Consider the following 20,336-nt stretch of genomic DNA (forward strand, 5'->3'; position numbering starts at 1 on the left):
TGTCCTGAATTTCAGCAATTGTCACGGCCTATAAAAATTAAGTGGGGCCATGGTCCAACATACCACTTGTTCCATACTCCTGTTCCTCACTGCTTTGCTGTATGTCACTTCAAAGCAGGAGAGTACTTTGTGAAACAGCCTGTTCCAGCAATGATACTGAAGTGCAATTTTATTTTTAAATGCACTAAATTCTTTCTGACAGAAGAAAGGAAAAATATGCAATATTCAATAATAAATTACCGTTATTGAAGCACAACGGTACAAAAAAAAGAAAAGAAAAACATTAAAGACATACGTTTTGGGCTCGATAGAAACACTCTTTCAGTTCAGAAAAAAAAAAAAATTGTAACCCCGAAACACGTGTCGACACTGTTGCTGTAAATTTGAGTTTTAGCATTAATTTTATTAGTTATTGTTTCTGTACGAAGGAAGAAGCCAGAATGTTCATGTACGTCTACTCATGAATGAATTTCAAAATTTGCTGTCTTTCCAACTTCATGAATTAAAACTTTGAAATAGGTGGAAAATTTCATGAAACATTTCATTTGAAATATACATTTTTGTATTTCATTATCCAAGTCTATTTTCATTGCTAGTTAATTGATTCACCAATTGAAAATTATAGAGCTCCATTGTTTCATTTTAGATCACTCTAGGTAGTCAAAACTCCTGACAGCATGACCATTTGATGGCTTTTTTTTTTCTTTTTGAGCAATGACGAACTGCCTATTTACCTCGTCTGACCGTTTTTGATGTTTCTATGATTTTTCAGATTACTATGATGGCAAAAATAATAGGTAATGATGGCAACTGCCGCTGCAGCAGTGAAACTCCGTTTATCTACACTTATTCATTAGTTAACTTTTATGTGGGGCCGTGGTAGCCCGATCGGTAGAGTGTCGGATTCGCGGCCGGAGGGTCCTGGGTTCGAACCTCGATGGTCGAAGACCCACCGTCGTCATTAAAGGGGACTGGGCGACGTTAAATATGCTCGTGGTCTCAATGTCCTCCAAGTGAAACGATACCTCTGGGGGTGCTAGCACCAGGTAGCTATTAGCTCCTGGACTAGTTCTAAATTCTCATTAACTGTTCGATCCGGTGATGGTGCTGTCATCTATCGGTATATTAAATAATGGAGGCAAGGCACTTAGTATGCAGTCCTCGACATAAATACAGTTGTAGTCAGTTGTGACTCTGAATAGGAATAGGAATTTAAGACGTCAAAATTCCGATGAATGCCAGGGGCAGGATTTCTTCTTTTTTTTTTATAGCCATCATACTTTAATAGAAGCATGTCTCATCTGTGAGTGAGATAAGGCACACATTATCTGCACATGTTCTCGTGAAATCTAAAAGAATAGAAGTTAAATGACTTTAAAACTATTTAGTAACTGATAACGGAAAAATATAAATTGCGCCCTTTTGTTTGACTTTCGGAATTCTTAGTCTAGTTGGAGAACGGATGAGATTTTCACACTACGTCAAACCAAGTTTAATGCTCACATAATCAGTTACCATGGACCAGTGACTGGAGAAAATTTCATTCGAGAGTTGTATCCATAGACTAATAATAAGAATAGACCGAGCTATGGCAGCCCTTTTGCTGCTCATAAACTAAACCATGTGACTCGTGGATATCCTAGCAACAGCAGGCGTTGATCGTAGCAGACGATCAACGATCGCGAGAAATAAAATAAATACAATTGATGGAACACGGAAGAATGATCTTTTATAGAGTCCGATTTGCAAATTTGTTATTCTAAGTTGTAAATATTTTGTTAATATAGTGAATTTTTCGTTTAGATAATGCTGTGCATTTTCTTTAGTCAATTTCAATTACTCTCTAAGCAATTAAAGATGTAAGCGCCCAAAAAGAATCGGCAAACGGTAAGATTTTTACCTACAATTTCAATTTAAGATACCGATTAGTACATTTCTGCGTTAACGCAAAACGTTTACGCCATTCCGTTCACGCCAACGCTGACGTAGCAGTTCCAAATGAAATAAAAGTTGCTGAAAACTGTAATCAAAAACTAATTACTAATGTCAAAATAATGCATAACTAAAAGAAAAACAGTTCAATCTCTCTACCTGGAAAACAATTATAATGAAAACTCATTACGTCTTAAAATACATGTCGAGTGCCAAACTATAGATAATGTTGCCATCTAGCAACCATGCTGCCAAAGTTTTCGCCAAGCTTTCCACCAGTCACATGATGTATCCATGAACCAATTTTTTCATCAGCAAGTTTGGGAAAGCTCGGTCTACTCTTATTATTAGTCTATGGTTGTACCTGAATTGTCGATGCGGTAAATTATTAGTGGCGACATCTTTTAATGCTTAATCTAGTTATCTGCATTATCTTTGATATGGAAAATAATGATTTACTAGTTGCCTCACAATTAATAGCCATCATATTTATAGTGCTGAAAAGAGAAAGGCTAGAAACTCAAAGGGAGCCAGTCTACAGAAAAGTCCCCACGTTGTCTATACGAGACAGCTCGTTAAGATATAAACAAAAATTCTTGCTTATTTGCCATTTAATAAGCAACAACATTTTACTCATTATACATTGAAATTACGAGGGTCGATCCAAAACTAAGGCTCCCATCAGTTTTACCAATATACAGCACTGTCTATTCTCATTGAAATTTACATAGTTGGAAACAAAAACGTTTCTCTATTCTTATACATAATCGCCATCTTTTTCTATGCCTTATTGTCGACAGTGGCTTAACTTCTGTATCAAGTGTCACATAATTCTATCGCCAGAGTGGGACATGACAGTCAACAAACCACACCGTTCTTGATTGTAGTTCGGAGCTCGAGTCTAGTGATTACCACTTGTTTCCTAAGTTTAAGGAACACTTTGATGGCCAACGTTTCCGGAGCGACGACGAAGTCAAAAAAGGGGGTGAAACGTTTCCTCAACGGGTTGGTGGTGGAATTTTGTGACACTCGATACAGAAGTTAGAGCATCGTCGACAATAATGCACAGAAAAATATGGCGATTGTGTATAAAAATTGAGAAATGTTTTTTCTTTCCAACGATGTAAATTTCATTAAGAATAGAGAGTGCTATATATTTGTAAAATAGCCCGGAGTTCGAGTCTGGTGATTACCTCTTGTTTCCTAAGTTTAAGAAACACTTTGATGGCCAACGTTTCCGGAGCGACGACGAAGTCAAAAAAGGGGGTGAAACGTTTCCTCAACGGGTTGGTGGTGGAATTTTGTGACACTCCATACAGAAGTTAGAGCATCGTCGACAATAATGCACAGAAAAATATGGCGATTATGTGTAAAAGTTGTGAAATGTTTTTTCTTTCCAACGATGTAAATTTCAATAAGAATAGACAGTGCTATATATTTGTAAAATATATGGGAACCTTGCTTTTGGGTTAACCCTCGTATTATCTTTAACGAAATATATTAGCTATCATGAGAGGATTCAATTTTCCGCGAAATGGTCGAAAGTGCATTCCTCTTTAAAAAAAAACAAGCAAACTTCATTTTCTTTTCTATACAAAGTGATAAGCATTTTAACTACTTATTTATCATAGATAGCTGAGGGGATATTTGCGTAGTAGGTGATGTACCACTCTAGCTATCTAGTTACTCGATAGGTAGTGCCACTTAACTACCATATAAAAACAATCGATTACACTTGCACCATCTATTGAGTAACTAGATAACTACATCAGAAAATTGCCCGATATATTGATACCTCCAAGCGCGTTTGAAAGGTATAAAAAGATACACTCGAAGGTATATTATGAGTAGCAAACATTATACTCAATTCAGAATTACTTTTCGGTTGCTTCACTTTGTGGACTACCATCATATCGTCCGCTCTGATGTTCCCTTTGTGGAATTCAAGATATTCCTTGCCGGTGAACTTGTCACATTTAAAAATCGTGTCCGTCCCCCAATCAGCCCAATAGGCAAAATCTTCGAAAATAGCCATACTGTATGGATAGAACATATCGCCAGAATAAACCACTTTCCTGCAAAGAAAGGTTAGAGGGAGCATGATGAAAAATCTCTTTTCAACAACATAGAAGAACATTTAGCTTGACAATGATACGAAATGCGTATCCCATTTATTCTAACTTTTGCAATAGTTTTCATATACCTTGATTGTACCTTTTCGCTCCTTTTAACCTACCAATTTCCTTCCCTTCCTCCTCCCCCTCAAAAAAAAAAAAAAAACTTTAGCTGCCAAATCGAAGGATCTTCGACAAATTCCAGCCTGTCGTAGATCCTCCATGCCCGTTAATGGTGACTGGAGCACGTTGAATATATCAAAATCACAAAATCCTCCTAGTGAATTAATATCTCGGGGGGTGCTGTACCAGAGATTGCTCGGCTCCTGGTCGCAAAACAGAGCTGTCTTTCAATCGGCTAAACCCCAAATCGTGCTAGGTACGGAGGGCCCCTGGAGTGAGATAAGTGGCGTACATCAGAGAGCACATAACCTAATTTTGCTCCCGAATCTTGAGGTCCTTTTGGTTCAGTGATTAGCAGCAGTGATTAGCAGTCATCAGCAGTGGTTAGCATCATAAAGGTCCGTGTTTCAAATCACATCCGGGTTACCATTATATGGCATATGGATCATCATTACGTGGACGTCCACGACGTGGAGGAGCGACGCGTGTCGGGATTTGAGTCACAGACATTTATGATGCTAGCCCAGTGCTTTAACCACTGAACCAAAAGGACCTCAAGGTTCGGGGGCAAAGTAAGGTTATGTGCTCTCTGATGCACGCCACATGATATGATATTATTTGGTGTATGAAAACCAAGGTTCATATCAGTCATTAAAGTACAGCACACTTACCTTTGAAGACCGTGAAAATCTGAGTATTCCAGAGTATTGAGCTTCGAGTCTGTCCAGAAAATCAGCTTCAAAATTTCGTCGACGGTAATAGCGTTTGGAGACACTATCTTCTCGAAAACGATGGCCACTCTGTTGGACCCATCCAAATCCGCTCTTTCAATGACGGCATGTTCTTTGTGCCTCACTGCAGCCCATACGCTCCAGAACATTAATCTACAAAAAAATAGATTTGTAGTACGGTAGAGCCTCGTTTTATCCGGATCTAATAGGGAAGTTGCAACCTATTAAATGTTCATATTTTGGCTATTGCATATTGTTAATTGACCCTCAAAACTAAAAAATTCACCATCGCCGAATTTTAAAACACCGTGGTTGATTTTTAACGAATTTTTAAAAATTCACGCGCAAAAGTGCGCGCTTCTGAAACGTCACGAGCCTACGTCACAGGGCGCGAATGGGCAGCCTTCCGCCGAAGATCCCTTGTTTTCGCTAGGGACATTTTGAGCGCGCTGATGTTTATATTTTTTAGAAATTCAATAATCCTTTTGAACACACTATGGAGGCCGGATTCGTTAAAGCACAATCTAAATAATCTTCCTCAAGTAACACCAATGAGATATTCGAATATTTTCGAGAGGATGAGAGGTTTAATGTTCCAGAAACGCGAGGAGTTAAATGCGAGGAGAAAGCCTTTTACGTTTCGCCTTCGAAGTCGAATGCGTGACTTTCGCTTCTGCCCTATCAGAAGAGGGGATGACGTCACTTCCTATACCATTTGACGTCACAAGAGCTTGAACTTTAAAAATTAATTTAAAAAAAAACTACTTATCGTATCGCAAAAATTTTTTTCACCTATGATGTTCATACATGTTACTCTATCATATAAAAATAAAATTGAAAAATCGAAAACTTCCCTATTGGTAGAGATAAAACAAATGACTTATATTCACTTAAATAATAGTTTCAAATTATGAGAGAAAGAACGGAGCTATAAAATATTACAATATTTCAAATTGAGACCGAATATTCGCTTTTTATTTTGATTGAATGTGCAACTCTCGCATCATAAATTACAGTTAGCAAAACAAACAACATGACGTCGAACCCGTGTTCCCCCCATGGGGTTGTTTCCTTCAGTCAAAACTAGTACTTTTAGTCACTGAAATTAATAGAATAAGCAAAAAAAAAAAAAAAAAAACATGGACCCAGAAAATTCTTTCATTTTCCCAACAGGTATTTTTTAATTATTTTTTTAATGTCCGGTTTTTCAAACAAGGCGTGGTCTTGATGAAGTCACAAAATTTGCTCTTTGGCGCATCTTTGTACCGCGTTTCCACGTTATGATAATCCAAAAGCGAATTAAAATTGCGCTCTATGCTTGCTATCAACCATATCGTTGCCAATACAGGTGAGTAAAGATGCGAATTAAATATTTTGCTCTGTGAATGGCAACATCGAATGGCATTTCATCATTTGTGATGTCATTGGCAAAAAATGTAACCAACGAAAGCACACCGATTTAAGTTAGTTTTTAAAAATATTAAACTTGAACAAATTATTTAAAAAAAATAGTTAGATCGTATGTTTTTAAGCATGTTCTTTCAGAAAAAAATACTTTTAAAATTTTGGAAACGACCCTATTCCAAATCCGATATTGTAACCTCTATGTTTCTTCCAATTAGACGGTTTGTCCTGAAGGACCCACCCCACTTGTCTCAGCTTGAGGAGATATTCGAAACTTGAATAAACCAGCAACTGGAATGTGTAGGCATTTTTGGGATGTCAAAACCAATACACATAAAATTTTCATTTAAAAATTTAAAATGTGCGAGCAAATCACCAACTTCAGAGAAAACAAACATTTCATCAAAAATCAAAATCTTACCCGTTTGGTGGTGAAATAGCAAAGCTGTTTATGTGTGGAGCTATATTTTCCAGAAGAGTAGCACAGAAACTTCCATCTTTGTTACACACTTTAATAGCACCGTGATCGTTTGGGTAGTAGATGTTTTTTGTGATCCAGTCTCGCCGAATGTAAGACGGTTTTCGGTCGTCTCTAATCAATTCCAATTTCTTTCTGGCATTGAGGTTGTAACTGTTGATAGTTCCCTGCAAAAAACAGTTTTTAAACTATTATTTCATCATCGAAATAGGGAATGTCCAAATAAGGACACAGAAAATGGGTTGGAGTATTCAGAAAAACAGTTTTTAAACTATTATTTCATCATCGAAATAGGGAATGTCCAAATAAGGACACAGAAAATGGGTTGGAGTATTCAGAAAAACAGTTTTTAAACTATCGTTTCATCATCGAAATAGGGAACGTCCAAATAAGGACACATAAAATAGAATGGAGTATTCGGTACTTTTCTGTTAACAGGATGAATGTCGTTGACGAATTGCCAACAAAATTCGCTTACAGTATCAATATATTAGCGGTACGATTTTGTACAGTACGTCACGGGTAATCCCAATAGCAAAAAAGTAATAAATATTCAAAATGTTTTACAGCAGTGGTGTTCAACATACGGCCAGTGAGCCGCATCCAACCCGCAAAGTTTATCCGTGCGGCCCGTCGTTTTGTTTAAATGCTACAAATCAAGAAGCACGATTAATTACAATTTTTCAAACTTTGGAGACAGAAATTCAGATATTTATTTCTGAAAAACAGATGCCATTAATAAAAGAAGCACCAGATAACCACAATTCAAAGGGCTGTAAGTGTCAAAACTAAAAAATTGGAGATAACCTTTACAAGTAGTAGTAGAACCTCTTCTCTGTCTTGGGGCAAGAGGTGGTACCAGTAGCCCTGGTAGGTGCTGCTATAAAGCAAAATTTAAAAAAAGGTTTCAATCAACGTCTACCGAGAATCTGAACTTGAACGTGCTTTGCTCAAAACTTTAAAAAGCCCACTTGGGTCCATTTGCTTCTCGCTGCCTCTATTGGTTTCTGATTTTCATTTCTTTTTCCATATTTTCCCATGTTATTTAGAAAAATTTTGAACACCTTAAAATTTAACATGTTTTTTGGTCAACGGGAATCATTTAAACATTGGGTCTGGCCCTCGGGTAAAAATAGAACCCCTATAATTGGAGAGGCCGACGCATTCGTCTTGTGCGAGCAAGCGTACTTATCACACAACAGGGAAATACAGAATAAAAGACTCTCTGTAGAACACTGCAACGTGTTAGCAAAGGTTACAGAGCATTTCTAACGTAATGATAGTAAAATCATGAGAAATAAATCGATATTAACCTCACACAACGAGCTCCATTTCCAGGCTGGCAGTCACTTCGTCGGTTGTTAATTACCCGTTTCTTTTCTCTTTTTGCATCTGCTGGAAATCTGAAGATCTGAAATCCCTTTTTGTGGAGCTTTTTGCACAACTAACATCCGAACAACCACCCATTTGACTCAATTTAATATATGCTAAAGAAATGTAAACATCAGCAGCAATGCTATCGCTGCGTAGCACTGGATGAAGTTTGCTCCAAAATGGCGAATGCGTCGGCTCCTCCACTATAGGGACCTTAGGTAAAACCAGCTGATGTGTGCATCACATGACTTCCTTTTACTCCAATTTAAAGATAATAGTGCCTCGGAGTGAGCAAAGAAACACTTTAAATATTTTCACTCCAAGTTTGTTGCGAACCGAAGCAAAGAAAACGTTTCATACAGATTAATTTTAGCAATATTGGCAGTTTTAATGTGATTCAATGGTTAACTCTCTAAACATGGCCAAATTGAAACCAGATTCAACAAAAAAAAAGAAAAATTAATTTGAATTTTGACATCTTGAATTCAAATTATGTTTTTCGCAATCACAACTGTGTGCATGTAGGCGTGTGTGTTTGTGTGCGGGGGTATGTGTGTTTGTGTGTAGGGGTATGTGTGTGTAGGCATGTGTGTTTGTGTGCTGGCATAAGTGTGTGGGTAGTTGTGTATATGAATGTGTGTATGTGTGTGTGGGGGGGGTATGTCGGTATGTGTATGTGTGTGTAGGCATATGTGTTTGTGTCAGTGTGCAGGCATGAATGTGTGGGTAGTTGTGTGTGTGTGTGTGCGTGCGTGTGTGTGTAATTGTGTATGTATGCGCGTGTGTGTAGGACATAGATGCAACCTGGAGACGGCTTTCGCTATAGGAGCAGCATCGTGAGGTCGACGGTGATGCTGCAGAGGGTGGCGGTGGGAAAATAAAAAGATAGGACATCAAAACAGTCAAATGAGAACAATAAGCAATCGTGACTGCTCAAAAAAAAAAAAAAAAAAAAAAAAAAAAAAAAACGCCAAGTTGGCGACAAAACTTGGCGACGAAAAGCTTGGCGATATATTGCCAAGTGTTTGTCAAATTATAGCACCGCTTGAGTTTACATTGAAATTAACAATAATTTTACCCCAAAAAGGTGTAAAAGACCCCCTTTGGAACATCCGAATGCTACCAAAAGAGAAGGTGCACAACTAGACCACACTTGGAGTCTATGTAACAAATTTCAACTTTCTAGAACATACGGTTCTTGAGTTATGCGAGATACATACAAACATACGCATATACGAACATACATACGTACATATGGACGTCATGAGAAAACTCGTTGTAATTAACTCGGGGATCGCCAAAATAGATTCTTCAGGTGTCTATACGTTCCTAGGCATGTGTCCACGTGTGGTTAGGTTGAAAAAAAATCAATACTCATTCTGGGGCGAGCAAAATGGAAATTAAGGCTGATTTTTGAGTGAAAATTTTTTCACGAATACAATACTTCCTTTTTTGTAAAAGGAAGTAAAATGTTGGACGCCACTGTTTTAAAGAAAGATTTCCATACATTACCTTGCCACCGTCAGACCAAAAGAAAACGTCTTCCTCTGCATCAAAGTCTATTCCTTTCATATTTGAAGATTCATGACTAAGATACACCCTCTGAGACAAACTGCCAAGATCAATCCCCCTGATTTCATCCTCAAGCATGTAGACAAGGGTTGCAGATCCACCGTCTGCTTTGCATTTCCTGTGGTCCCGTTCCAAGATGTAGCCATCGGCACAACTGCATTTAAAGCCGCCCTTTGTGTTGTTGCAGAAATGACTGCACCGACCCGGTATCAGGCATTCGTTCAAATCGACGCAGGTCTTTTCGTCTGCAGTCAGGATGAAGCCACTGTTGCAGTCGCACCTTGGACCTTGAGGTGTCCTTCTGCACAACTGAGCACATCCGTGGTGGTTGCTGCAAGGTTTTGAGCAGAGTCCTCCTTCATCTGGCAAGTCTTCGCAGTCCCTCCGCCCGTCGCAAACTTGCGACCAGGGTATGCAAGTCTTACTGACGTAACAGTAAAACTCGTTGCATTCTTCAGCTAAAATAGAAAAATTTGTAAACTTTCGAAAATAATCTGAGACTCATGGCAAAATTAAAAACATTGGCGAAAGAAATAGCTACAGTTTTGTTGTTTAATCTTGGTGGGCCGAAATTATTTCTAAAAATACCATTTATCACTTTTCTGCCAAACCTTTTGTCTTCTATAGTACCTTTATCAACTACGATCTATATTGAGTTGGCTTTATGTTTTACTGATTATTACTGACGAATTTTATTCCCCATTTAAAAAAGTGTTGCTTTTTTGTTCTGTTTTCATCGGTACTGTGGAATAACTTTGCAGCTTCCTAATATTTTTAGATTAGTTTTTGCTTTTTTAATTAAGTTATCCGGTACTCCGGCTGAGCTACCGATCTATTTGTTGTTACTTATTTCTTTATACATGGTCTATTGGTAATACTATATACAGCGCTGAAACTAGAAAAATTTAATAACTTAATTTTTTGACATGCTAAAATGGAACCTGCAATTTTTGGAATACCATTCGGCAACCGAGAAGTATCTTACAAAATGAACTATAATTGCTTTATACATCCAAACCTGAATAAAGTTTTTTTGATTCACTTTTTATAGGCATATTTTCTTACTTTTAGATAATTTTAGTTATTTTTCCTTCAAAGAATATTTCTGATCCAATGAAACATTTTGAATGTACGTGAGTATTTCGCGCAGAGAGATCACCTGCAACTTTTGTAAATGAACGAAGTCGCTCAAATGAACGAGTTGAATGAACGAATCAAAAGAATGAACGATCCTCAGATGAACGGATCATTAAAAAGAACGACATTGCCCACCTCTATTAAATTCCCCATAAATAAAGGAAAACCGTAAAACCGTTTTCACTTCCAGTATACTGTTAATGCAAGAAAAACAACCTTCCCATCAGCATGTGGTGTCGGCTGGCGGTAGTGAAAGTAGAGCAATATGTCAACGCGGATAGTTGGCGCAAATGTTTTTTACTCCGCTACAATCTATTTAATGCCCTGTTTTGCTTGGAGTTGGTAACTTAAAACTTTAAAAATAAAAAAAAAATAAACAGTTTTTATGTATTTAAAATATTAAAATCAAGAGCTTTCAAGCGACTCTGAATTCACGCTAAATGTAGAGTAAAAGTATAACTCAGTTTAAATATTATAGGCGTAGAAATGTTTTAAAAGGTACGTAATATTTTACTCTCAAACAGGTTTTTCTCAAAACGGCAGTTTAAAAAAATTTGTGTTCCTTTTTCTTGAAAACCATTTAAGATATCACTTTGAAAATTTCATCACCTTTTATTATACTGTAACGGATCCGGTGCGGCTTCCAACTTTCTTGAAAGGACAACACAGTTCTTGATTAAAAATACAGGAAATGTATTTACACTGTGTACAGGAAAGAGCGCCAACAACTGCTAAATTAATCATCAGCAATTAAACAAGTATCACTCAACACCGTAAACTCAACGGTTACACACGTATTTACTTCCAAATACGAAAACAACACAGCGAAATGCCTCGCTATAAACAGAGCTAATACACTCTCAGTACAAATTCTCAATCGAAACTCACTTTTTATCCAGCGTAACGGCTTATATACACACCGAAAAGAGAGCTCTCAAATATTCCAGAAAATGCTACACCGTTCTACACTTTCATTGATAAAATCAGTGAATGAAATAAGAAAAAAAGTATAGGGGGTTCGTATACTTCGGCCGAATGTAAAGGGGCTGTATATTCATTACGGGAAACTATTTACCGGTTATAATAATTACTATTTACAGAATTCGTAACAATACGTTCATAATTATACTGAAGTGAAATTTTTCCTTTAGGACTCATACTTTTTCCGAAACAGCTGCTTTTATGTACATGAACATATAGATCATAAGATTGCTCAGCAAACTTCGGGGGTTGGTGATCGCCAGTGAGCTGGGGGCGGAGCCCCCTAGTTTTTAAAAATTTCGCTGGCCAGTGTACTATTCAACTGCTAATACTGCTAAAATATACAGTCGAATCCCGACTTACGCGAGGTATGCGTTCCAAGACTCCTCGCGTAAGTCGAAATTTCGCGTTGTGGAAAAGTGTTGGGTCATATGATTTTTTATTAACATACCTAATCATTTTAGACATTCAAACACCTTTCAAACTGTTTTTGACCATTTATTAACTATATATTACCGTTTCTTATATAAAGAGCTGAATTTTTACCGTATTTTTTTAAAAGTTGCATTATTCAACATAAAATACTGTTACGATGCACAAAATCAGTGACCAATGGTAAAGAGATATATAAAAATAAAGCAGTACGGAACGTACAGTATGTAGTAATTATAAAGCACTGCACTGTAATAGTACTGTACAGTAGATACAATAAGATACATTTATGACTTAAAAATTGAAGATTATGACTTATCCTGCGCAATCTGATTGTCATTCTAATATATTTTTAAATACAGTAGCTTCACAGTTGCTTTTATAACATTTACATCTATAGTAATACCCCTCTGGGACCCCCTGGACTTGTACAAATTGCCTTCTTTTGACTTTTAACTATACGTATGAAAGATTCACCCATTCTTCCTTATTGTCGTGCTACCTTCGACCCACTTTCCAGTTGTTCAAGCTTATCAAGAATCTTTACCTTTTCTTAAATTGTCGCACACTTTTGGTTTTTGTTTCTGTCTTCAAACTTTACTTGAAACAGCGTGCCTAGGTGCCACAATGTTTCATCACCTTTCATATTTAGAATAAATAAATGAAAAATGAGGAGTGGTGATACATATACAGTAACAATGCTATGTTTATAGTGCGGTATGTGGGAACTTGCGCAGTCAGTGATGCTGAAAGGATGAAAGTATATTCACGAATTAGTGCTTAGTAGTCAATAACAAAACCGAAACTTAGCACCACAATTCCTTTCCAAATATTTTCGAGTTCAGAGCGAAAAATTCGCTTTAGCTGTAAAATTCGTTGCTCCGGGAAAACTCGCGTTATAGCCATTTCGCGTAAGTCGGATCGCGTTGTAGCGGGAGTCGACTGTACTGATGAAATTCAAATGCCAAAGCTGTATGGGACAAGTGGGAGTATACTTACGATTTGGGGGAGACACTGGTTTCAGGGATATAAGGCAGTGATTCGGGTCTTCATCGGCGCCGTCCAGACAGTCGTCGTCACCATCACAAACGTAACGACTCGGAATGCAGTGCTTCGAAGGGCACTGAAATTCTCCTTTAACACAAGGCCGGAGAGCTGGAAGATACCACGATGTTACTATATTTGAAATACTAGCAAAAATACCCGGCGTTGCCTGGGTCAGTAATAATTGTGAGAAACAATCGCTACTTTCTTTTGTTTTCTGTTTTAACTGAAAGAACTCAAAACACACCGCTTTGACGTCATTAAAAATTGAGCTTCATCCTTACCCATAAAAGTAAAACAGCAATAAGTATAAAGAACGAAAGAGTATTCATTTAGAAACGAAAGCGCAAAGTGAAGCATATAAAAATTTGAAGAATTTCCAAAATATATCTAACAAAAACAAAGATCACTAAAAAAAACTGTGCGCTTTATTTACTTAAATAGTACACACACAAAAAAAAAAAAAAAAAAAAGAATGCTCTTTACTATGTTTACCTAACTGTGCAAAAAGTGAGTTTCCAAATGTTTAAATGACTTTAGACTCATGTTTGCTCCGGAGAAGCCTTGATTCAAAATTTACATTATGATTACTTTTAATGTTCCTGTTGTTAGGCAACGAATTTTCGAAACAATGGGTTTAATCTTTAATCATTTGATGTGGAAATTACATGACATTTACTGTTTTCGATCACGACGTTCTTAAACTAAGATTCTTAGCAACAAATTATAGCCTAAGTTGTTCCCCGATTATGTAGCTATCTATGGTGAAAAAAATGGTTAAAATCCCTCCTGTAGTTTTGAAGTTTACCCCGGACATCCGGACAGAGATTAGCCCTTTATCTATAAAGATTAATAGTTAAGTATGAAGCTTATTTTCCAAAGTTTACGCTTCTTATCATTTCATTAAAAAAATAAAAGACCCACGAAATATTTTTGACAAAAATAAAAGTGTTCCTAATCAGGAATCGAGGTTAGTTATTACTTCCTTTTACAAAAAAAAAAAAAAAAAAAAAAAGGGAAGTATTGCGTTCGCGAAAAAAATTTCACTCAAAAATCGACCTTAATTTCCATTTTACTCACCCCCGAAAGGATATTGTGTTTCTTTTTTTCGACTTGACCAAACGTGAATAAGTGACTAAGAACGTATAGCCACGCGAAATATCCATAATGATGATTCCCGAGTTAATTACAACGAATTTTCTCGTGACGTCTGTATGTACGTATGTATATACGTATGTATGTGTGTATGTATGTCGCATAACTCAAGAACTTTAAGTCCTAGAAAGTTGAAATTTGGTACGTAGACTCCTAGTAGGGTTTAGCTGTGCAGCTCCCCTTTTGGTAGCATTCGGGTGTTTCTAAAAGGGTCTTTTGCCCCTTTTTGAGGGGAAATCATTGTTAATTTCGATGTAAACTCAAGTGGTGTTATAATTTGGCGGACACTTGGCGATAGATCGCCAGTCTTTTGGTCTTCAAGTTTTGTCGCCAACTTGGTGACAAATTTGGCGATTTTTTTAAAAATCTGTTTCAGTTTGGCCACTGTAGGTGATAATTAGAGAGTAAACTATTGAATCACATTAAAATTGCCAGTAATGGGGAAATGACATTGAATTGGAGTAAAAGGAAGTCATGTGATGCACACATCAGCTCGTTTTAATTATTATTCCCGCTATCATCCCAAATGAGTTGCTGTGTTTGAATAGCTTTGTACTGATTATTGAGCAATCACGATTGCTTATTGCTTTCATTTGACTGTTTTTGACGTTCCTTTGATTTTTCCCACCGCCACCCTCTGCACCATCACCGTGGACAGGCGGGCTCCTCACGATGCTGCACCTCTAGCGAAAGCCGTCTCTAATTTTCGTCAATATCCTACACACACGCGCATACATACACAACTACACACACACACACGCGCACATACACACAAACACATACACACATACACCTATACACACATACACCTATGCACACATACACCTACACACACATACACCTACGCACACAAACACATACACACAAACACATACACACACAAACACATACACACACACACGCGCACATACACACAAACACATACACACATACACCTATACACACATACACCTATGCACACATACACCTACACACACAAACACATACACACATAAACACACACGCATACATACACGCGCACATACACACAAACACATACACCTATACACACATACACCTATGCACACATACACCTACACACACATACACCTACACACACAAACACATACACACACAAACACATACACACACAAACACATACACACACAAACACATACACACACACACGCGCACATACACACAAACACATACACACATACACCTACACACACATACACCTACACACACATACACCTACACACACAAACACATACACACACAAACACACACGCATACATACACACACGCATACATACACACACACACGCGCACATACACACAAACACATACACACATACACCTATACACACATACACCTACACACACATACACCTACACACACATACACCTACACACACAAACACATACACACACACAAACACACACGCATACATACACACAACGACCCACACATTCCTGCCAGCACACAGACACAAAGACATATGCCTACACACACATACCCCACACACACACATACACATGCCCCCCCCCACACTTATGCCAGCACACAGACACAAACACACATACCCCTCACACACAACCCCCCCCACACACACAAACACACATGCCTACATACACACACTCGTGATTGCGAAAAACATAATTTGAATTCGAGATGACAAAATTCAAATTATTTTTTTTTTTACTGATATTTTTTTGATTTTGTACGAGCAGTGTTTTAGAGATTTCTTGGTGCTGTACTATCACTTCACAACTTTACATCATCATTTACTTCCCAAGAATTCCCCCCCCCCCCCCTTCTCTCCCTACTAAAATCAGTATTAAATAGGTCTCAAAAATGAGGGGTTTGCAGACGCTCAAAATATAAGAAAAAAATCAGAAAGAAGTCTACCAACAGTGCAACAGAAAGCTCAGTTTGCTTTCTAATGAATTCCCGATTCATTAAGCAGGAGGTAGTTAAATGCTACTACGGTAGGAAAAGTGTTTACAAAAAGGGACGTGGCTCAGGAGTGTGCAAATCCAATGTTTTTGAATTGGCCAGAGGACCTCTAAAAGGATATAGGGCGCTTACTACAGTCAAGTAAAAACAAGTGCCTTAGAATGAGCAAGAAAACACTTTAACATTAAAAAAAAGAAAAAAAAATTATGTTAATTTGAATTTTTGGCATCTTGAATTCAAATTATGTTTTTCGCAATCACGAGCGTGTGTGTGTATGAATGCGCGTGTGTGTTTGTGTAGGCGCATGTATGTGGGTGCGTGTGTGTGTGTATGTATGTGTGTGCGTGTTGTGTATGCAGTGCTGTGTGTGTAGGTGTTCGTGTGTATGTAGGCATATGTGTTTGCGTCTGTGTGCAGGCATGAATGTGTGTATGTGTATGTAGGAGTGTGTGTTTGTGTCTGTGCACAGGCATGAGTGTGTAGGCGTGTGTGTAGGACATGGATGCAACCTGGAGACGTTATCGCTATAGGAGCAGCATCGTGAGGCGGCCGGTCGACGGTGATGGTGCGGAGGATGGCGGCGGGAAAATAAAATGATAGGGCATCAAAACAGTCAAATGAATGCAATAAGCAATCGTGATTGCTCAAAAAAAAAAAAAAAATGCGGAAACCTTTTTGAATCTGCGGTTCATGAAACTGTCAAAAACCTTTCTGAGTATTTTGGAATTATCTTTCTGCAATCTTCAAAAAATGTTTCTGGGCGATTCTCGAAAAATTGTCCCGTGCATAACGCTAAGTTTTTTATTTTATTCAGGTCAGTGGCGTAGCGAGAAAAAATCCTTGGGGGGTGTTAATTTTTTCTGAAGTTTAAAGTAAAGCTATGCCCTCAAGTTTATACACACACACATATATATATACAATATATACATATATGTATGTATATACAGTGAAGCACCGTTTATACGTTTTTGAAGGGACTGTATGAAAAAACGTATAATTGGTATAGGTTACTGAGTATTAGACTATGCAGTTACCGATTTGAAAAGCACATAATTGATAAAAACGTACAAAAGAGAAACGTATAAACGGTGCTTCACTATATATATATATATATATATATATATATATATATATATATATATATATATATATATAAATTTTTTGGGGCTCATGGGGGGGTTCTAACCCCCCTATCCCTCCCCATGGCTACGCCACTGATTCAGGTAGCTATTTAATTAAATATGGAATTAACTGTTATGCTTTGATAGTTCATTAACGCATGTATTATTCCCCAACAGCATTATTTTTTGAAGCCTTTGGTTCGCTGTAAAAAATAAAAAACTTAGCGTTATGCACGGGACATTTTTATCGAGAACTGCTCTTCTGAATATATATTGTGCAGCTGCGGTCCATAAAATTTTCAAAATCGCATCCCGGTGTTACGGAATCCTCTCTTTAATTTTCAAAAAACATTTACGAATGTTTCAAAACCCCTTTTCTGTGATTTTTTTTTTTATCTTAGCTGTAATGCTGTGTACTATAAGAATTTCAATTGGTTCGTTCACATCTAACAGCAACAAAGCTGGTAAACATGCGATTATGAAATCACTCGGCTTCTTTTGAGCAAACACGAATTCCTTAGATTTTTCCCCAGCATTACTGTCCACCAGAATTCGTTCCTCCTGGGCAGTTGCGTCCATGACTAGACGTTAAAACCCGGTTATCACAAATTTGCCATTTCAACTGCGCTTGCGCGCGGACTTAGCTTTTTGGGCTTTCTGTTTTAAGTTTTCGTGTTGCTTGTTTATATTTAGACTGAGCGAGAGTCCCACCAAATTAATGAATGCGATTAGAATATTTTCACAGCGATTTCGTGATATATTATATGAAACTACTGATAGGAATAACTCATAATCTTAAGAGAAAAATGACACTTCAATATTTATTAGTTTGGAAACATTTATTTAACATAAATGTAAAACACGTTGTGTACTTCAAAAATGATTGGAATATTAGTACAGAAATCCGTCTTTTGCGGATATTTTACGTTAGGCGTAAACAACTTAGTATTATACATTTTTATTTAGGTTGAGGGTTCGGCTTTGTATTAGAAGTGATGCTGAAATTCTAGTACGCTCTTCTGAGGTTAAAAATTTGGTCCTGAAAAAGGACAGACGATTCAGATACCGAATCCATTAATAATTAAGACGTAAAATTCAATCTTTACCGAGACCTAAAAACTAAATCAGAAAAAACTTTGTGATTTCTAATTTTTATCTTTTGCCATCTCATATTTATTACCAAATTTAAAATGTTTGTAATTAATTTAGCAAGAGTTTTGAAATCAGCTAAGTCCGCGCGCAAGCGCAGTTGAAATGGCAAATTTGTGATAACCGGGATTTAACGTCGAGTGCGTCCATGTCCTACACACAAGCACGTCTGCACACACGTACACTCCTACACACATAACACACACACACACGTCCTTACACACTTGCACACACGCTTGTGTGCACACGCACAGGTCTACACACACAAGCCTACACACACGTGATTGCGAAAAGCATAATTTGAATTCAAGATGTCAAAAATTCAAATTTCTTTTTTTTTGTAGTTTTTATATAATATCCTGTACGATTTTGGTTTGAAAATTTAAAATCTATTTCATGGTCAATGACCAAAGAACCAATTAAAATTGATATATACATTAGCAGTTAAGCTTTATTCAAAGATATCAGTGTGGTTAGAACCAAGGTATAGGGCATAAATATTTGTTTTATCATCGGCACACGGTGCATATACAGCATCTAGAGAAACTTTAAAGTTAAGTTTCTCTGCAAATTTGATTTTTACTCCCTTTTACAAAAAATCAAGTATTGTATTTGTGAAAAAACTTTCACTCAAAAATTGGCTTTAATTTCTATTTTTCTCGCCCTCGAATGAATGTTGAGTTTTTTTTTTCTTTGCCCCGACCACAAGTAGATATATGCCTAGGAACGTACAGACGCATGAAATATTCATTTTGACGATCCCCGAGTTAAATACAACGAAATTTCTCGTGACGTCCGTATGTACGTTTGTATGTGTGTATGTGCGTATGTATCTCGCATAACTCAAAAACGGTATGTCCTAGTAAGTTGAAATTTGGTACGTAGACTTCTAGTAGGGTCTAGTTGTGCACCTTTTCTTTTGGTTGCATTCGGATGCTCCTAAGGTGGTCTTTTGCCCCTTTTTGAGAGGAAATCATTGCTAATTTCGATGTAAACTCAAGTGGTGTAATAATTTGTCGGACACTTGGCGATATATCGCCAGTCTTTTGGTCGCCAAGTTTTTTCGCCAACTTGGCGACAAATTTGGCGATTGTTTTTATCTGGTTTTGATTTGGCTTCTGTTGGTGATATTTAGAGAGTAAACTATTGAATCACATTAAAAATGCCAATAATGGGGAAATGACATTAAATTTGAGTAAGAGGAAGTCATGTGATGCACACATCAGTTCGTTTTTTTTTTTTTTTTTTTTTTTGTGTGTGTTCTTGTTGAGAGAAGCGGAATTATATTAATCTGTCGAATATTTTTTTTTTTCGACTTGACCAAACTTGAATAAGTGCCTAAGAACGTATAGCCACGCGAAATATCCATAATGATGATTCCCGAGTTAATTACAACGAATTTTCTCGTGACGTCTGTATGTACGTATGTATGTATGTGCGGATGTACGTATGTATGTCGCATAACTCAAGAACTTTAAGTCCTAGAAAGTTGCAATTTGGTACGTAAACTCCTAGTAGGGTTTAGCTGTGCACCTCCCCTTTTGGTTGCATTCGGGTGTTTCTAAAAGGGTCTTTTGCCGATTTTTGGGGGGAAATCATTGTTAATTTCGATGTAAATTTATATGGTGTTATAATTTGGCGGACACTTGG

General features: G+C 37.3%; 1 protein-coding gene across 1 annotated transcript in view; it reads right to left on the bottom strand.

Annotated features, from left to right (window-relative positions):
• LOC129227906 (low-density lipoprotein receptor-related protein 2-like) overlaps positions 1-20,336 on the bottom strand; it is a 146,766-nt gene that overhangs the window by 19,762 nt on the left and 106,668 nt on the right. Inside the window, 5 exon segments of the mRNA XM_054862527.1 lie at positions 3,811-4,007; positions 4,841-5,053; positions 6,726-6,949; positions 9,669-10,186; positions 13,278-13,468. Of these exon segments, the coding sequence (XP_054718502.1) occupies positions 3,811-4,007; positions 4,841-5,053; positions 6,726-6,949; positions 9,669-10,186; positions 13,278-13,468 (1,343 nt within the window).

Source organism: Uloborus diversus, chromosome 8 (assembly GCF_026930045.1).
Source record: "Uloborus diversus isolate 005 chromosome 8, Udiv.v.3.1, whole genome shotgun sequence".
Classification (NCBI taxonomy): domain Eukaryota; kingdom Metazoa; phylum Arthropoda; class Arachnida; order Araneae; family Uloboridae; genus Uloborus; species Uloborus diversus.